Source organism: Scyliorhinus torazame, chromosome 8 (assembly GCF_047496885.1).
Source record: "Scyliorhinus torazame isolate Kashiwa2021f chromosome 8, sScyTor2.1, whole genome shotgun sequence".
Lineage (NCBI taxonomy): Eukaryota > Metazoa > Chordata > Chondrichthyes > Carcharhiniformes > Scyliorhinidae > Scyliorhinus > Scyliorhinus torazame.
The window spans coordinates 81,868,695-81,885,727 of record NC_092714.1 but is presented as its reverse complement, the minus strand read 5'-3'; the positions used below and the strand labels follow the sequence as shown (position 1 = coordinate 81,885,727).

At 47.7% G+C, this 17,033-nt stretch overlaps 1 protein-coding gene across 3 annotated transcripts in view; it reads left to right on the top strand.

Moving 5' to 3' along the window:
* The window catches only part of arl6 (ARF like GTPase 6), a 78,201-nt gene that overhangs the window by 17,161 nt on the left and 44,007 nt on the right, over window positions 1-17,033 (top strand). For all 3 annotated transcript variants that reach the window (XR_011948676.1, XM_072513910.1, XM_072513909.1), the window contains 2 exons: window positions 9,656-9,797; window positions 16,121-16,182. Coding sequence is in view for 2 of the 3 variants with exons in the window: in XM_072513910.1 (XP_072370011.1) it covers window positions 9,675-9,797; window positions 16,121-16,182 (185 nt within the window). In the remaining variant the exon portion in view is untranslated. The remainder of the gene's footprint in view (window positions 1-9,655; window positions 9,798-16,120; window positions 16,183-17,033) is intronic.

Below are 17,033 nucleotides of genomic sequence, written 5' to 3'. Positions count from 1 at the left end.
TAGTCATGCCCTAGTCCCTATCCCTAAACTGTTCCCTGCGCGCTGCACCCGTGCAAACTTAACTGGTGTCTAACTTTCTGGCCTCATGGGCCCTAACGCTACTTCTAGGTGGGTCCCCAAATGGTACATCAGGAATGGAGGCGGCCTGCTGTGATTTCCGCCCTGCGACTTGGGTCCCCTTTGGCGGCCACTTTCTGAGGCGACCGGGCTGCTGCTTGGATGTCCCAGGTGGTGTGGTGCCTGTTCTACCCGCTGCCCACCAGATGCGCAACAGGAAGGGGAGTCCGAGGTGCTGCGGTGTTCCGGCACCTCCCCTGCGGGAGTCAGCGGCACAGGCCCCATCAGCTCCTCCTCCCGCAGGGTGCCCAATGGCCCCCGGGTTATTCCATGGGGCGGGAGTGCGAGCTGAGCGAACCCCTGAGGTTCCCTCCCCTCCTGGCACTGCCAGTCTGGAGGCCCGCGCTCATCATGGCCAGATTCTGCATGATCGTGACCATGGAGCACAGGGAATGAACCACCTCCATCTGGGACTGTGCCGCATCATGCTGCATCTGTGACACCACCTTCTGGGTCTGTGCCACATCAGCCAGTGACTGCGCCATCTCCCTTTGGGACTGGGCCACCTCCCTCTGCGGCTATGCCAAGTCAGGCAATGCCGCCAACACTCCCAGCCACGGCCCGCTGTGACTAGTCGACGCTCATGAACGCCGTTGCAATGTTCAGGTAGCTCTGACACATGGCTGCCTGTGAGAGGGCAACCCTGTCCTGGGCCTCAGCCACCGCCTGCACAGATTACCCCAGGTTTTGGACATGCTGATCCATAGCCAAAACCCTCGCCCCCAAGGCCTCCACTGCGGTGTTGGCCTGGGTGGCACGCATTGTCAGCACCACCTTCTGCTCCTGAACGCAGTTAGACGCCTCCACCTGTGCCTGCAAGTGCTGGGTGCTCGCCAACAACCCCTCGTGTAGTCCCTGGCTCTGCGACTGCATCTCCACAATAGAAGAGAGTGTTCATTCCAGAAGTCCGAAACGCGTTTGGACGGCAGCTAGTCCCTGGGGTCCGCCCACCATCCGACAGTCCGTCCCCTCAGGTGTTCCTACTTCCACCTGAGGTACCGGATCATCTGTGTGTTGAGCACCAGAGAGTGTTCCAGGAGCATTTTCGCTAGTGCCCAACTGAGGTGAGTGTCTCTGGGATGCTGGAGGGTGTTGGAGACAGCTGTGATGGGAAATCTGTGTCAACATCGGATTCAAGCTCCAGGGGTGTCCTGTGTCTCAAATATGGGTCCCCTCCATGTCGGTGTCATTAACGCTGCTCGGCACATGGAAGGGGGTTGTGGCTGGGGGTGGGGCACTTCAGAAGGTCCCACCCCATCACCAGCAGCTCCCAAGATACAAGACAAGACGCATGATTAGATCGCAAGCCGGGGGTGGTGTGAGGGTGATGTGTGGGGGTGAGGGTAGTGTGAGAGTGGTATGGGGGTGAGAGTGGTGTCGGAGGGGGGGGGGGGGTGGTTTGATACACGTGTGACGGGGATCCGCAACTAAGCGAGATCGCACTTCCTCTCCCAAGGCCGATCTCCACCCCGGCAACTTCTCTTTCCTCAGGCCCACCAACTAACTACATCCTGGGTCCATTGCTCTTCCACAGTGAGGGGCCATAGGTCCAGCGGTCCCATTCCCTGCGGTTATGAGTGACCTGCTACTGCTGGGGGAACAGAAAGCGCACCGGGTTAGACAGTCCGACGCATGTAGCCAGGGAGTGGATAGCTGGTGGCTTCCGTGGCCAGGGCACCCGGCCATGGCCACCGGTATGATGCCAGCATATGGTGCAGGGAGAGGGTTTGGCCACCTTCCACATTGGGGGGTGTGGGTTAACAGGTGTGTGGGGTGGGGGTTGATGCCAGGGGCACAATGCTGCCTACTCACCCAGTGCTGACGGCCTCTGCCACCTGGGCCCAGGCACGGCGAACTGTGGCAGCTGTCAGCCTCCTTCCCGGACCGGGGTACAGGGTGGCCCGCCTCCCCCATGGAGTCCAGTAGAGTCTCAAGCTCGCCATCCGTAAGTCTCAGGGCCGATCTTCTTGCTGCCATCTTGTTGGCTAGCATGGTGTGTATGTGGAGTATAATGTGTATATGCGGCTGCAGCATGTCAACTTCCTGGGTGTCAATCACAAACTTGGCGAATCCTGCACCATTTCTTATTGGAATCGATTGTGTTCCACGTGGCGCTTAACAGTCACTGAATTGGTCTAGGCGCAGTGCCAGTTTTGCTGTCGTGGATTGGATTGGTTTATTGTCACGTGTACCGAGATACAGTGAAAAGTACTGTTCTGCGTGCAGCTCAAACAGATCATTCTGTACATGAAAAGAAAATACATAATAGGGCAAACAAAAAATACACAATGTAAATACCTAGACACAGGCATTGGGTGAAGCATACAGGAGTGTAGCACTATTCAGTAGAGAAGATGTATGAAGAGTCAGTCCATAAGTCTATCAGTCCATAAGAGGGATGTCCACGAATCATGCCCCGGCATCAACACTTAGTCTCAGGAATGGAGAATCCCGCCGGTAGTCTTGATGACTGATGTGAAGAAAGATTGAAAGTTATTAAATTTCCCATAATTTCCTTTTGAAATATGTTTCTGAAACGTGAGGTGATTACCAACTTTGTCATGGACGTTATTTTCCAACAATTACAAATGTGGTCATTAACAGTTTAAGAAATCCGATTTTAATTAATGGAATGCTTGCAGTGCTCAATTCCACACAAAAACTGTTGCCTTCCATTGCAGCAAAACTTTTATAGCACCACTGTTCAACAGTTGATTAAGGCCAAACCATTTCCTGATGTGGCTGAATTTACATTGTACTTTGGAATTGAGTGGGAACTGTGAACTCTTAACTGTGGACATTCGGTGGCGGCCATGGAGGAGTAGGTCGCACATTTGATAGCTTCTGCCTGTAACGGACTTTTGGACCTTTTTCCCCTGTTTATTTCCAGATTTTATGGGATAAATCGATGAAGAGTGAGACAGTGAGGAGAAATCCCCCTCCGGTGTGTGGAGAATTGGACCAGAAGTGGCCGTGTGAGATGACAAAGTCCTATAAGGGAGACGCAAGTAGAGTTGGTAACACGGGACAGCATGGCGGGGCGGCGGGGCCGTGGGGACACGCCACAGTGGTTGACGGAGCAGCTGGTGAAGTTTTCCAGGATTGCTTCGCCAAGCTGAAGCAGGACACTCTGGATCCGATTAAGGCTTCGATTGATCAAGTGGTTCAGAATCCGGAAACCCACGGGAGAGCGATCCAGGAGGTGGAACAAAAGTTGTCCAAGCACGAGGGGTAACAACCGTGCTGGAAAGCAAGGTGGAGATGATGAGCGACCGCCTGAAAAGAATGCTGGAGGACCTGGAGAACAGGTCCAGGAGGCAGAATCTCAGAATTGTTGGCCTCCCTTAAGGCAGTGAGGGATCGGATGCGAGGGCTTATGTGACGGACATGTTGGAGAAGTTGATGGGGGCTGGGGCGTTCCCTCGGCCCCTGGAATTGGACAGAGCGCACATAGCCCTCGCAAGGAAGCCCCGAGTGAACGAGCCGCCAATGGCCATGGTGGTACGTTTTCACCGTTTCATGGACAAGGAACACGTTTTGCGGTGGGCCAAGAAAGAACAGAGCAGCAAGTGGGAGAACTGTGAGCTGCGCATCAAACAGGACCTGGAAGCGGATTTGGCCAAGAGGCGAGCTGGGTTCAATCGGGCAAAATCGACCCTCTTTAAAAAAGGAGTGAAGTTCAGGATGCTGTACCCAGCCCGTCTGTGGGTCACACATAAGGAACGGGACTTCTACTTTGAAACGGCAGACGAAGTATGGACCTTTATTAAAGAAATGAAGCTGGAGGCGAATTAAAAGACACTGAAGCCTTGGAGAAGTACTGTGGAGGCGATTTGTTGAGCTGGATTGTATAAATTTAAGTAGCGCTATGTGAAGTAATGGGCTGTGTGGATGGTTAAAGGTTGCTTTGTCAGGGCAGCACGGTGGCGCAGTGGTAGCACTGCAGTCTCACGGCGCCGAGGTCCCAGGTTCGATCCCGGCTCTGGGTCACTGTCCGTGTGGAGTTTGCACATTCTCCCCGTGTTTGCATGCGTTTCGCCCCCACAGCCCAAAGATGTGCAAGATAGGTGAATTGAACACGCTAAATTGCCCTTAATTGGAAAAAATGAATTGGGTACTCTAAATTTATTTTTTAAAAAGGTTGCTTTGTCTTGCAGGGAGCTGGTTAGAGGGGGGGGGATGGGCTTTGAATTTGGTTCTTTTTGGATGACTATTTTTCTAAAGTAACTGTTTCTTCACTGTTTTTTTCTGATGTTCATTTACTGGAGAATGTGATGCTTTTAAAATGTTTATTCATGTGGGGGGAGAGGGGAGAGAACAATAGGGAGACAGACTGCTTGGTGCCAGGAGCGGGTGCTACCAAGTCAGCATGGGTCAGCTGACTCTCAGAAGCGCAGTGGGGGGTGAGCAAGTGTTAAGCTGGAGCTTGACTTGGGGGTTGGGTTTCTACTGTTGTTGCTAGGGGGAGGGGGGGGGAGCTGCTTTGCTGACAGGGGAGGAACTGTTACTAGGGGACAAATGGGAGATCGGGAATGGCGACTGCCTGAATGGGGACTCGATGAAGCGGAGGCGCGCGAGCTCGAGGCTAGCCTAAAAAGGGTGATGGCTAGTCGGCGGGGGGGGAGGGGGTGTGCGGGTTGGAAGCCCCCCCATCCAGGCTGATCACATGGAACGTGAGAGGACTGAATGAGCCAGTCAAGAGGGCTTGCGTGTTCGCGCATTTGAGGGGGCTGAAGGCGGACGTGGCAATGCTACAAGAGGCACACCTAAAGGTCACAGACCAGATGAGATTGAGGAAGGGGTGGGTCAGTCAAGTGTTCCACTCAGGACTGGACTCTTAAGACCAGGGGGGTAGCGATCTTGATCAGCAAAAGTGGCATTCGAGCCAGGGAGAATCGTGTTAGACAAAGGGGGTAGGTACATAATGGTGAGTGGGAAGCTGGAGGGGGTGCGAGTGGTACTTGTGAACATATATTCTCTGAATTGTGACGACGTGGAATTTAGGAGGAGGGCGTTCGGTAAGTACCCAGACTTAGAGTCACATAACCTGATCATGGGAGGGGACTTCAATACAGTCATTGATCCGGAATTGGACCGGTCAAAATCCGGGACAGGGAGGAGACCGGCTGCAGCAAAGGAATTGAAGGGTTTTATGGAACAGATGGGGGGGGAGTTGACCCATGGAGGTTTGCACGGCCGAGGACGAAGGAGTTTTCCTTTTTTTCACATGTCCACAAGGTATACTCCCACATCAACTTTTTTGTTCTGAGCAGGGCGCTAATACCGAAGGTGGTGGATACTGAGTACATGGCAATCGCAGTGTCGGATCATGCCCCGCATTGGGTGGATCTACGGGTTAGTGTGGAGAGAGGGCAATGCCCGCTGTGGAGACTGGATGTGGGGTTGCTGGCGGACAAAGCGATCTGTGGGCGGGTTAACAAGTCTATCCAGAACTACCTGGAAACAAATGATACGGGGAAGGTCTCTGCAGTGATGGTCTGGGAAGCTTCGAAGGCAGTAGTCAGAGGGGAATTAATCTCGATCCGGGCCCACAGAGAAAAGGTGGAACGGGCTGAGAGGGACAGGTTAGTTGAGATACTCCAGGTGGACCGGAAATACTCGGAGGCCCCGGTTACGGGGCTACTGAGGGAGCGGCGGAGGCTACAGGCGGAGTTTGGGCTGTTGACCACAGGGAAAGCAGTGGAACAGTTGAGTAAGGCAAGGGGGGGGGGGGGCGATCTATGAGTATGGGGAAAAGGCAAGCAGAATGTTGGCGCACCAGCTCAGGAAGAGTGAGGCGGCTAGGGAGATAGATAAATTAAAGAGTAGAGATGGTAATACTGTCCTGGACCCAGCGGGGGTAAACGAGGTGTTTGAGGACTTCTATAGTAAATTCTATGAGTCGGAACCCCCGGCTGGGGTGGAGGGGATGAGGCAGTTTTTTGATCAGTTGAGGTTCCCAAGGGTGGAGGAGGACCTGGTGGAAGGGCTGGGAGCTCCAATTGAGATTGAGGAAATAATCAAGGGGCTGGAGGGCAAGGCCCCGGGGCCTGACGGCTACCCGGTCGAATTCTCTAGGAAGTTTTCAGAGATATTGAGCCCACTGCTGGTGAGGACATTTAACAAAGCAAGAGTGAAGGAAGCCCCCCCCCAACAATGTCGCAGGCCTCGATTTCATTGATCTTGACACGGGAGAAGGATCCGGAGCAGTGTGGGTCATACAGGCTGATTTCTCTACTGAATGTGAATGCCAAACTGCTGGCTAAGATACTGGCCATAAGGACAGAGGACTATGTCCCGGGGGTGATTGGGGAAGACCAGGCAGGATTTGTTAAGGGCAGGCAACTCAAGGCCAATGTTCGAAGGCTTCTCAATGTTGTTATGATGTTCTCAGAAGGAGAGGTGGCGGTAGCAATGGATGCGGAGAAGGCTTTTGATTGGGTGGAGTGGAACTACCTGTGGGAGGCGCTGGGAAGATTTGGGTTTGGTGAGGGCTTCATTGACTGGGTGTGTTTGCTCTATCAGGCACCAATAGCGAGTGTGCTTACGGACCGGCTGAGGTCGGGGTATTTTAAACTACACCGAGGGACGCGGCAAGGGTGTCCCCTCTCCCCGCTACGGTTAGCTCTGGCCATAGAGCCATTGGCCGTGGTGTTAAGAGCCTCTAGGATATGGAAAGGGCTGGTTCGGAGGGGGGGAGGGGGGGTGGAGCACGGGTCTCGCTTTACGCAGATGACCTGCTCTTGTATATTTCAGACCCGCTGGAGGGGATGGGTGAAGTAATGCGAATCTTGGGGGAGTTTGGCAATTTTTCAGGGTATAAATTGAACGTGGGGAAAAGTGAGATGTTTGCGATCCAGGCAAGAGGACAGGAGAAGAGACTGGGTGAGCTGCCGCTTAGAATGGTAGGGAAGAGCTTTCGATATCTGGGAATCCAGGTGGCCCGAGAATGGGAGGCACTGCACATGTTAAACCTATCCCGGTTGGTAGAACAAATGTAAGGGGACTTTAAGAGATGGGACATGCTCCCGCTATCACTGAGGGGGAGGGTACACACCGTAAAAATGACGGTCCTCCCCAGATTTCTGTTTGTCTTTCAGTGCCTCCCCCTCTTCATCCGTAAGGCCTTTTTCAAGCGGGTGAATAAGATTATTTTGGGCTTTGTGTGGGCGGGTAAAACCCCACGAGTGAAGAAAGTGTTGCTGAAGGACAATCGGGGGGGGGGGGGGGGGGGGTGGGTTGGCGCTGCCGATCTTCTGCAATTACTACTGGGCGGCTAATATAGCCATGATTAGGAAGGCGGTAGTGGGGGAGGGGTCGGCATGTAAAGACACCAGTTTGGGAGCACTGCACCTCGTCAGTTCTCGCCGGCCCGATACTCCACAAGTCTGGTGGTGGTGGCGGCTGCTCTGAGAATCTGGGGGCAATGGAGGAGACATAAGAGAGCGGAGGGAGCATAGGTTTGGACCCCGATTTATAATAACCATAGGTTTGTACCGGGTAGGCTAGATGGCGGGTTCCGGAGCTGGCAGAGGGCAGGAATTAGAAGGATGGGGGATCTATTAATAGACGGGAGCTTTCCCAGCTTGAAAGCTTTGGAGGATAAATTTAAATTGTCAGCAGGGAATGGTTTTAGGTATTTGCAGGTGCAAGATTTCCTGAGAAAACAGGTGCCGGCCTTTCCGCTGCTGCCGCCACGGGGGATACAGGATAGAGTAGTGTCCAGTACCTGGGTGGGAGAGGGGAAAGTATCGGATATTTACAAGGAGCTTTCGGAAGCGGAGGAAACCCCGGTGGAGGAGCTTAAGGGCAAGTGGGAGGACGAGCTAGGAGGAGAGATAGAGGCGGGTCTATGGGTGGATGACCTATGGAGGGTTAATACCTCCTCATCATGTGCCAGGCTTAGCCTAATAAAATTTAAGGTTGTCCACCGGGCACACATGACAGTGGCTAGGATGAGTAAGTTCTTCGGAGTAGAGGCTAGGTGCGCGGGAAGCCCAGCAAATCCTGCCCAAATGCTTTGGGCATGCCCGAAGCTTAAAGGGTTTTGGCAGGATTTTGCTAAGGCAATGTCCACAGTGCTAAAAACACGGGTGGTGCCGAGTTCGGAGGTAGCGAACTTTGGAGTGTCGGAAGATCCGGGAGTTCAGGGGCGAAAGAGGCCAACGTATGGGCCTTTGCCTCCCTGGTAGCCCGGAGATGGATCTTAGTAATGTGGAGGGACTCGAAGCCCCCGAGTGTAGAGACCTGGGTTAGTGACATGGCTGGGTTTCTTAGTCTCGAGTAAATAAAGTTTGCCTTAAGAGGGTCAATGTTAGGGTTCACCCGGAGGTGGCAGCTATTCGTCGACTTTCTCGGGGGAAATTTAAATGTCAGCAGATGCAGTATTTCAAGGCGGGGGGTGGATTGTTGTATGGTTGAGGTGCGTGAAGATTGGGCTGGGGGGGGGGAAATGTTTATTTTACCATGTTGATGTCATTTGTTTATGTTACTGTTGTAAAACACAAATTTCAAATACCTCAATAAAATATTGTTTTTAAAAAAAGAACTTTTAACTGTGCTTGCAAATATGTTTTCTCTTTTCACAACATTTGAGGGTTTCAGAATAACATGGTCAGCGAATGTCACAATCTTATGCTGTTGGTTCATGCTAACTAGAATTTGGTTTGAGACTGTCCAAGCTCATTTAATATCCATCCACATAGTCAGTCGGTGTTCATTCCAACAATCTGGACCTAATGGGGAAAGACCAGTGTCTAACCCATGCGCCATCTTGTTCTCCCAATCCTTTTAACATTATAAAAAAATAACTTCCCACTGTCCCACTCTTCCAACTAAACTAAGTATTGACACAGAGAACAGAATTCTGCCTGCATACTCCTTTGGCACTGGACTCCATGTGATCTGTACTTCGCAGTGTAGCAAATGTCCAACGTTTGGTTCTACGAACCCCAGATTTCAAAAGAGAAGTTGTAGTATAACTGTACCCTTAAATTGTTCAAGTGTCATGCCCAGCTTTCCAATAACCCACTGCTGAGGCTGTCATATCTCTAATACCTTTCATAGAAATTAATACTTCGTAAAGGAAATAACCAATTATTTTTGTTGCTTTAATGTAAAAATTTATATTTAATGTTTGGTGAAGTGCATCCGATTCAATTATGTTTTATTAATAAACATTAATAAAAGTTTTTATTAAACCTTTTTTATTTGATGCAAATGCATTTTAAAGGATTTCAAGTATATCATTATTTCAGGCTCTTGCAGAATAATCCGTGATTGTCGTCTGCTCATGTTATTACCCAATTAAGCCAGCGTCTGCTGCAATGTCTGGCTTCTCCTCTGTAATCTATTAAACCACCATTGTTACAATCTTATAATAACTCTTCATTTAAACTCTGCTATTTATTTCATTTTTATGATTGGAAATTTTGCTTAATTAAATGAATATGTTTAAAATTATTTTGTACCTGATAAAGATATAATTTATTCTGAAGCCCTTATAAAAATTCAATCCTTTTCTTTTGATTATAATTAGCTCAGCTGAAGTCGAGATCATGGGGCTATTTGACAAACTTGCTGGCTGGCTTGGTCTAAAGAAGAAGGAGGTCCACGTGTTGTGCCTGGGACTGGACAATAGTGGGAAAACAACTATAATTAATTGTCTAAAACCTTCAAACGTAAGTTTCTTTTTCAAAAAAATGATTAACTGGTCTATGCCATGTAAAATGCAACCATTTTAGTACCAGTCTGTAACTAACCTCTTCAGTCACTTATTCTTTCAGCTTCCTTTTCAGTATTGAAATAATCTTATTTCCTTTATGTCGACTATTTTGTAGGATTTATTCCTCTGCCCCTCTTTTTACTTTCTTCAGTAGTCTCTTTCTTGATTCTTCCCCATTTCGTTGTGTTTTTTTATTTTTTAATTACTTTTCCTCATACTCTGCTGTCAACTATGGTTCAGTGGTAGCACTCTTGCCTCAGAAAGTTATGGATTCACTGCCCCACTGCAGGTTGATGCCCCTGAAGGGTGCTGTGATGTTGGAAGTGTCATTATTCGGATGCGATATTAAAACAGAGCCTGGTCTGCCCTTTTGGTTGTGTGTAAAACATCCCATTTTGAAGAAGAGCAGGGAATTTCTCGCCAGTGCTCTGACTTATATTTATTCCTCCATGAACATCACTAAACAGATTAATTGGTGATTAACACAGTGTTGTCTGTGGGACATTGCTGTGTGCAAATTTGGCTGGTGCGTTTCCTGCATTTTAACACTGACTACACTTCAAAGATAGTTAACCAGCTGTAAATAATTTGGGGGTTAACCTGAGGTAATGAAATACACTAAAACACAAGGGGGGGGGGCGATTCTCCGAGCCCCGCGCCGGGCCGGAGAATCGCCGCAACCGCGCCACGACGACCTGAAGCTGGCGCGCGATTCTCCAAGGTGCAGAGAATCGGCGCCATTTGCGCCGGTGCGTTTGGTGCGACACCGGCCACGGGCTGCTGGAATCGGCGAGGTGCCGACTCTCCGGTCCAAATGGGCCGAGCGGCAGCACCGATACGACAGAGTCCCGCCGGCGGCGTTCACCCCTGGTCGCTGTCGACGGGAACTCTGCGGGAACGGCCGGGGGGTGGCCTGGGTGGGGGTGAGGGGGGGGTGGGCTCCGATGGGGTCTGGCCCGCGATCGGGGCCCACCAATCGGCGGGCCGGCCTCTTTCCCCCCCGGGCCTACTTTCTGGCACGGCCGGCCCCTGAACACCGACCCCTTGTTGGGTCGGGGCCAGCGCGCGTAAGAAGTCCCCCGCGCATGCGCAGGTTGGCACAGCGGTAAGGAGGCTGGAGCGATGTGAACTGCTCCAGCGCCATGCTGGCCCCCCGAATCCTTCGTACCCGGGCCCGGTTCACGACGGCGCGAACACTTGGGGGCGATTCTCCAATATTGAGCCCAAGTTCTTTGATCGTTTTCTGTTTGTCCATGATTGTTTTCCTCTCTTTTCCTTTCCTCAGCCCTAACCTTCTGTACGTTTGTACACTTGGATTTCACTAAAATAATAACAGTGGAAAAATTGGCATTTATGTTGCCTATATTTTTCATTTCCTTTCTGTTTTTCTATTTTTTTGCAAGAATGAAATAATTTTCATTTAAATTTAAAATGGAAATCATTAACCCAGTGTAAAGTGGAGAAATAAAAGACTGCTTTTGCATTTACCAACAATCCCAGTCCTAACTGTCCAGAGATGGCAGTTCTGCAGTGAAAATTTAATGCTGTCAAAATGAGATCTTATTTTAAATAACATCCTGTTTCTTCCTGTACAAAAAGTAAAGAATTATGAATTTATGACATGTCTTTGTTCTATCTACCAAATAGTTTACTTTAAAATGTTCCCCCTTCCCATTCGAGGCAGCTGATTCACCACTGAAGTGCCAGGGTAACAGAATCACCTCTGCTGCCTTGTCCAAGTGACAAGCCTTTGTGTATGATCTTAGACAGTGGTTTCATTAGCCTGTTCCACCATCTGAAGAATCGTTGACTAACCTAATTTTGTCTTCAACTCATGGGTGAAATTATATGTTTGGATTTTAGTGAAGAAGTAGATACAAGTCTGAAGAAGTGGGCAAACACTTAGTGGTATTTCCTCCCAAACCAGGAATGCTACGGGGAATTTTAGCACTTCATCGGCCAAGACCAATGATTTAATGTAGAATATTTAATTAATAATGAACAGCAGGATTTTGAATTGAATACTAATCTTTGATTTTATTCTTATTGAAACATCCTATTTAATTATAAAAATCAGATCAAAATATATACAGTGTGCTAACTTTGGAAGATTATCTGATTTGAGTGATTCAATATTTAATAACACAAGATAAATATAAAAGAATGTTGTTTTGTGCTTTCAATTCAAATTTATGATATTGAAATTCTGTCGTTTTGCATTCCAACTGACAATTTATGGTAAACACATTTCTTTGCTTTCCAATGGAAATTCAATTATAACAATCCAATTATAATAAGTGTAGCATAATCTGACTTTACTCTGTCCTACAATAAAGATGTATAGTATAGAAATCTATTTGAATCTCAATGCAGAATCTATTATTCTATTTGAGGTATGACATCTAATTTTGTCAAAACTGGATGAAAGGGCAACAGCTAGGGATAGTATCAGAATGACTGAGAGATTAAAAGCTGTTGCGCTGGTTTAGAAATGAGAGGATGCCACACACTGCAAATCTGACAATTTTAATTCGCAATGTGATTTGTAACTTTTGTCTTAACTTGGGGTCAGGCTGTGGGAATTGTTATTCAGTTTTTAATGAGGCATGCAAGATCTGACAGTGAATGCCCCATTTCAATACATAAACTTATGTTTGCAAAACAAATGTGTAGCATTGTAAGCAGTGGGTATATTTACTGCAGAAAGTTTGCTAGGCCTACAGCATCATTCTGATCTTAATGTCTTCAGCCTTCTACTCTGTCCACTGAAGCTCACTGCAAGTTTGAGGAATAGCATATCATCGTTTTCCTAGGCACTCTGCAACCTCTGACCTCAATATTAACTCTAATAACTTGAGAACATAATTTTAGCCTCCACACTCTATCCAGAATCCTCTTGTATCCAATGACAGATGCAATTATATTTATATAATATGTCTAATAATATTTCTATGAGACTCATTTGTGCTGAATTCTTCTGCCAGGAGCTGGGAATACAGCTCATTCATAAATTTGCTGCAAAACTGCTGCAAATTCCTCCTAGGTCCCTAATTAAACCTTGAAGGTGGGAGCAGAAATGGTTACTACCACTGGGATGGAGGAAAATTCAGTTCTACGGCAACCTTTTAACAGACTGCTTCCAGTTAAAGGGGGCAACACATTTCTACAAGGAAGTCTAAAGTAGCTTTGCGGGTGTCAGCAACAATAACGACTCCGTGGCTCACTAATGCCTCAGTGAGGACATGTCTGGCAGATTGTCACATGATGAGAGAGTCATGTCAGCCTCCTGGGTATCTGGCAATCACTTGCAGGCTAAGGTGATTGGCATTGCAAATTATAGAGGCATTAATAGAATCTTTCCTGTCCATAAAACAGGAGGGATTGTCATTGAGTGACTGGTGCATTCTATTAGTTTCCCCTTGCATCCATGGGAACCCTGTCAACCTTGAGAACTGATTCTTTCTCGCTTCCTTTCTCTCTTTCATTTGTTTTTCTGACTCTTGAATAGAATGTGACTTGTGCACACCTCTTGAATAGAGCATCATGAACCTTCCAGATCAAGTGTTTGGTTGCCTGATTAATATGGCGAACATCATCTGATGCAACCTCAAAGTATCCAGTGGCACATACATATTGCTCTTCTGCTGATTGAAATGGCTGTAGCTCTTCAGCCCGCGGTCAATATATTTTCTCATTGCTTTTTGAGGGCAAATCAAGCCTTGTGAAGCAGTTAGTCAGAAAAATGGAAGAAAGACCTTCTAGGGTGGCACAGTGGTTTGCTTTGCTGCCTCGAGGCGCCAAGGACGCAGGTCATTGTCCTTATGGAGTTTGCACATTCTCAATTTAGTGTCCACCGTAGGAGCAATTTAGTGTGACCAATCCACCCACCTTGCACATCTTTGGGTTGTGGGGGTGAGACCCACGCAGACACTGGGAGAATGTGCAAACTCCAATAGAATCCAGATCCTCGGTACCATGAGGCAGCATGCTAATAGTTGCAGAAGTACTGACTGAACTTTCAAAAGTGCTGTTATATGCAGGCAAAGTAATACCATCCTTCAGTAGCTCAAGCTGAGGTAGCACCTCTGGTATATGTATCACTACTTATACTATGACATTTATTCTGGTGAATTGGTGGGCTTTAAACAAGAATCATAAAATATTTTGGTTGGAGATTTGGGTGCAGTTTTTTTTTAACCGTTCTGACTTGGCCTTAATCCTTTCCAGGGACCCCTCATCATCCTCCAAGATCCAATGGTAGACACAGTAGCACAGTGGTTAGCAATGTTGCTTCACAGCGCCAGAGTCCCAGGTTCAATTCCCGGCTTGGGTCACTGTCTGTGCGGAATCTGCATGTTCTCCCCGTGTCTGTGTGGGTTTCCTCCAGGTGCCCCTACAGTCCAAATATATGCAGGTTAGATGGATTGGCCATTCTAAATTGCTCTTGGTGTCCAAAATGGTTAGGTAGGTTACTGGGTTTCGGGGATAGGGTGGAGGTGTGGACTTAAGTAGAGTTATCTTTCCAAGGGCTGGTGCAGACTCAATGGGCCGAATGGCCTCCTTCTGCACTGTAACTTCTATGTAATCTATGAACGTAAATCGTCGAAACAACCCTACCCTCCAGCCCCATCACCAACAGCACCTCCTCCAGTAACGAAGAGGACTGTGCCACTGGAAAGTTCGGGAAGACCTTTCCCGTGATGTTCCGCACCTGCATATATCTTAAACTCCACTCATGCTGGAGCCCAAACCTCGCCCCCCAACTCCTCCAAGCTTGCGAACCACCCCTCCAAAAGTAGATCCTTCATCTCCTTCACCCCTCTCTTCTCCCATCCCCAGAACCTTGCATCCATCCTCCCTGGCTCAAACCCATGGTTCCCTCTTATCGGCATCACCTTCTAGCCTGATCTCAACTCAAAAGTGCTGCCAGAATTATCTCCAAATCTTCAATGTTGCTACCGCCACTGAACTCCCCGAATACTTCCCTGGGGCAAATGGCAGTGGCGCCGTTGCCATGCCTTCAACCCCAACCCCTTGCAGGAACCCGCCTCCGTCCGCACCTATAAGGTCTCCATCTCCCTACTCCAGGCCCGCACCTTCTCCGCATTCCCAGTCATAGTAGCAAGTTTAAAAGGGCCAAACCCTCCCCCGACTGCCCCTGACCTCCCCCGGTGCCCCCTTTGGAGCACCACTTTCCTTATCCTAGCCACCTTCTCTGCCCGCACAAACAATGAGACCAGCCTACCACCTTCTCACCTGCTCCTTGTCTGAGGTGTGGTGAGCCTCAGGCTAAATAACCACCAGTCGGCCCTTCCCCTTAAAAGGGAAAGCAGATAATGGTCATCTGGGACTATGGCGACTGGACGTTTACTTTATGTTAGCAGTCATAGTAAAAAATCTTTTTTTTTTAATATAAATTTAGAGTACCCAATTATTTTTTCCAATTAAGGGACAATTTAGCGTGGCCAATCCATTTATCATGCACTTCTTTGGGTTGTGGAGGTGAAATCCACACAGACATGGGGAAAACGTGCAAACTCCACACAGTGACCCAGGGCCGGGATTCGAACCCGGGTCCTCAGTGCCGTAGGCAGCAATGCTAACTACTGTACCACCGTGCTGCCCTAAAAAAAATTATTTTATGCATGTTAAGGCCACTGCAACATCTATCTGCTACTGTCACGCGGCATAATTTCAGAGCCCTGGGAGAATTATTGGCATAATAATCTAACATTGTTCATGTTTTGGAGTTAATACAATGCTTGAGTCTGAAGATGGAGTGCTGGACACCAAATTCACATTTTTCAACTGGAGTTGTTTGCTGACCTGAAATAATTTATTGGAATTACATTCTGATTTGCCCAAATGTGCAACAAAATAAAGAAAGTCAGTCTTGTATTTAAAGAGCAGCTCGGGGCGCTCCAAGATGCTTTACAGCGAATTATGTACTTTTGAAGTGCAACCACTGTTCTAATAACAATGACAATGTATTCGTACAGTACCTTTAATGTAATCAAATACCCCAAGGCGTTTCACAGGAATATTATAGAAAATATATTACATTAAGTGGACTGGAATAGATTACAATTAGAGAAGTAAAATATCTGAATATCTATTATAGTTTTGTCTTGTAATGAGATTGTTTTATGTATGCAAATTTACATTACTTCTAACATAATTGATATAAAAAATATAAAATGTAAAGCATGACTCCAGTTTTGACCAAGAAAACATCTGTTAGCAGAATTTCCTGTGCTGATCAATGTAATTGTTTTACAGGCTCAAGTACAAGACATTGTTCCAACCATTGGATTTAGCATTGAGAATTTCAAGACATCTGGGTACTATTCTCTTTTCATTACTTTGCATTGTTTGATTTGGTGTAAGAGATAGGAATAAATAGAACTGTAACTTTTTGATAAGTAAGTGGTGACCAAACTTTTTTACTGTTGGTCTTGATCGTTTTCAGATAACTGTCTAACCTTTGGTTTTCCAGTCGCCACAATATTTCTGTAGCCACTGAACTGCTCACTGCACTCTCGACTCCAACTTTACCATCCCCAAAAATCAATCCTTCTCGCAACTTGACCATTCCCCTAGTTCAGATCTCATATCTGCCCTTAAGTCCAAGGGACACAGTCTTGATGTGTTGAACAACTGGTTTAGCCATCCGTGTTAGATCTGGCTTCATCACATAAAGAACTATTGGGTTCTGAGGAAAGACTGCTCATTATTCCAGGATTATACTTGCACAGATAGATAACACGTGGTTAATTTCTCGGTTGCAAATGGTCGTTAAATCTCTTTCTCCTGTCTCTCCCACCCTCACCTCCAAAAATAAGGACAAAAACCTCATGAACTTCTTTTTCACTAAAATGGAGATCATCTGATCAACTGCCTCTGCTATGTTCCCCCGAGTACACCAGACTGAACCTAACTCTCAAGCATCCCCTCCTCTAGCTCTGAGCTTGCATTTTTCTCTGGCTTCTCTCCTATCTCCCCTTATGCTCTCTCAGAGCACATCTTGTTCATAACACCCTCCTCCTACTCCCTCGGTCCAATTCCCAGTAATTTGTTGACCACCAGCTTCCCTTCCTGGTCATGTTAACCAGTATTGTTAGTGGTTCCAAAGACGAGTCATATTGGACTCAAAAATGTAACAATTTTTCTCTCTCCACAGATGATGCCAGAC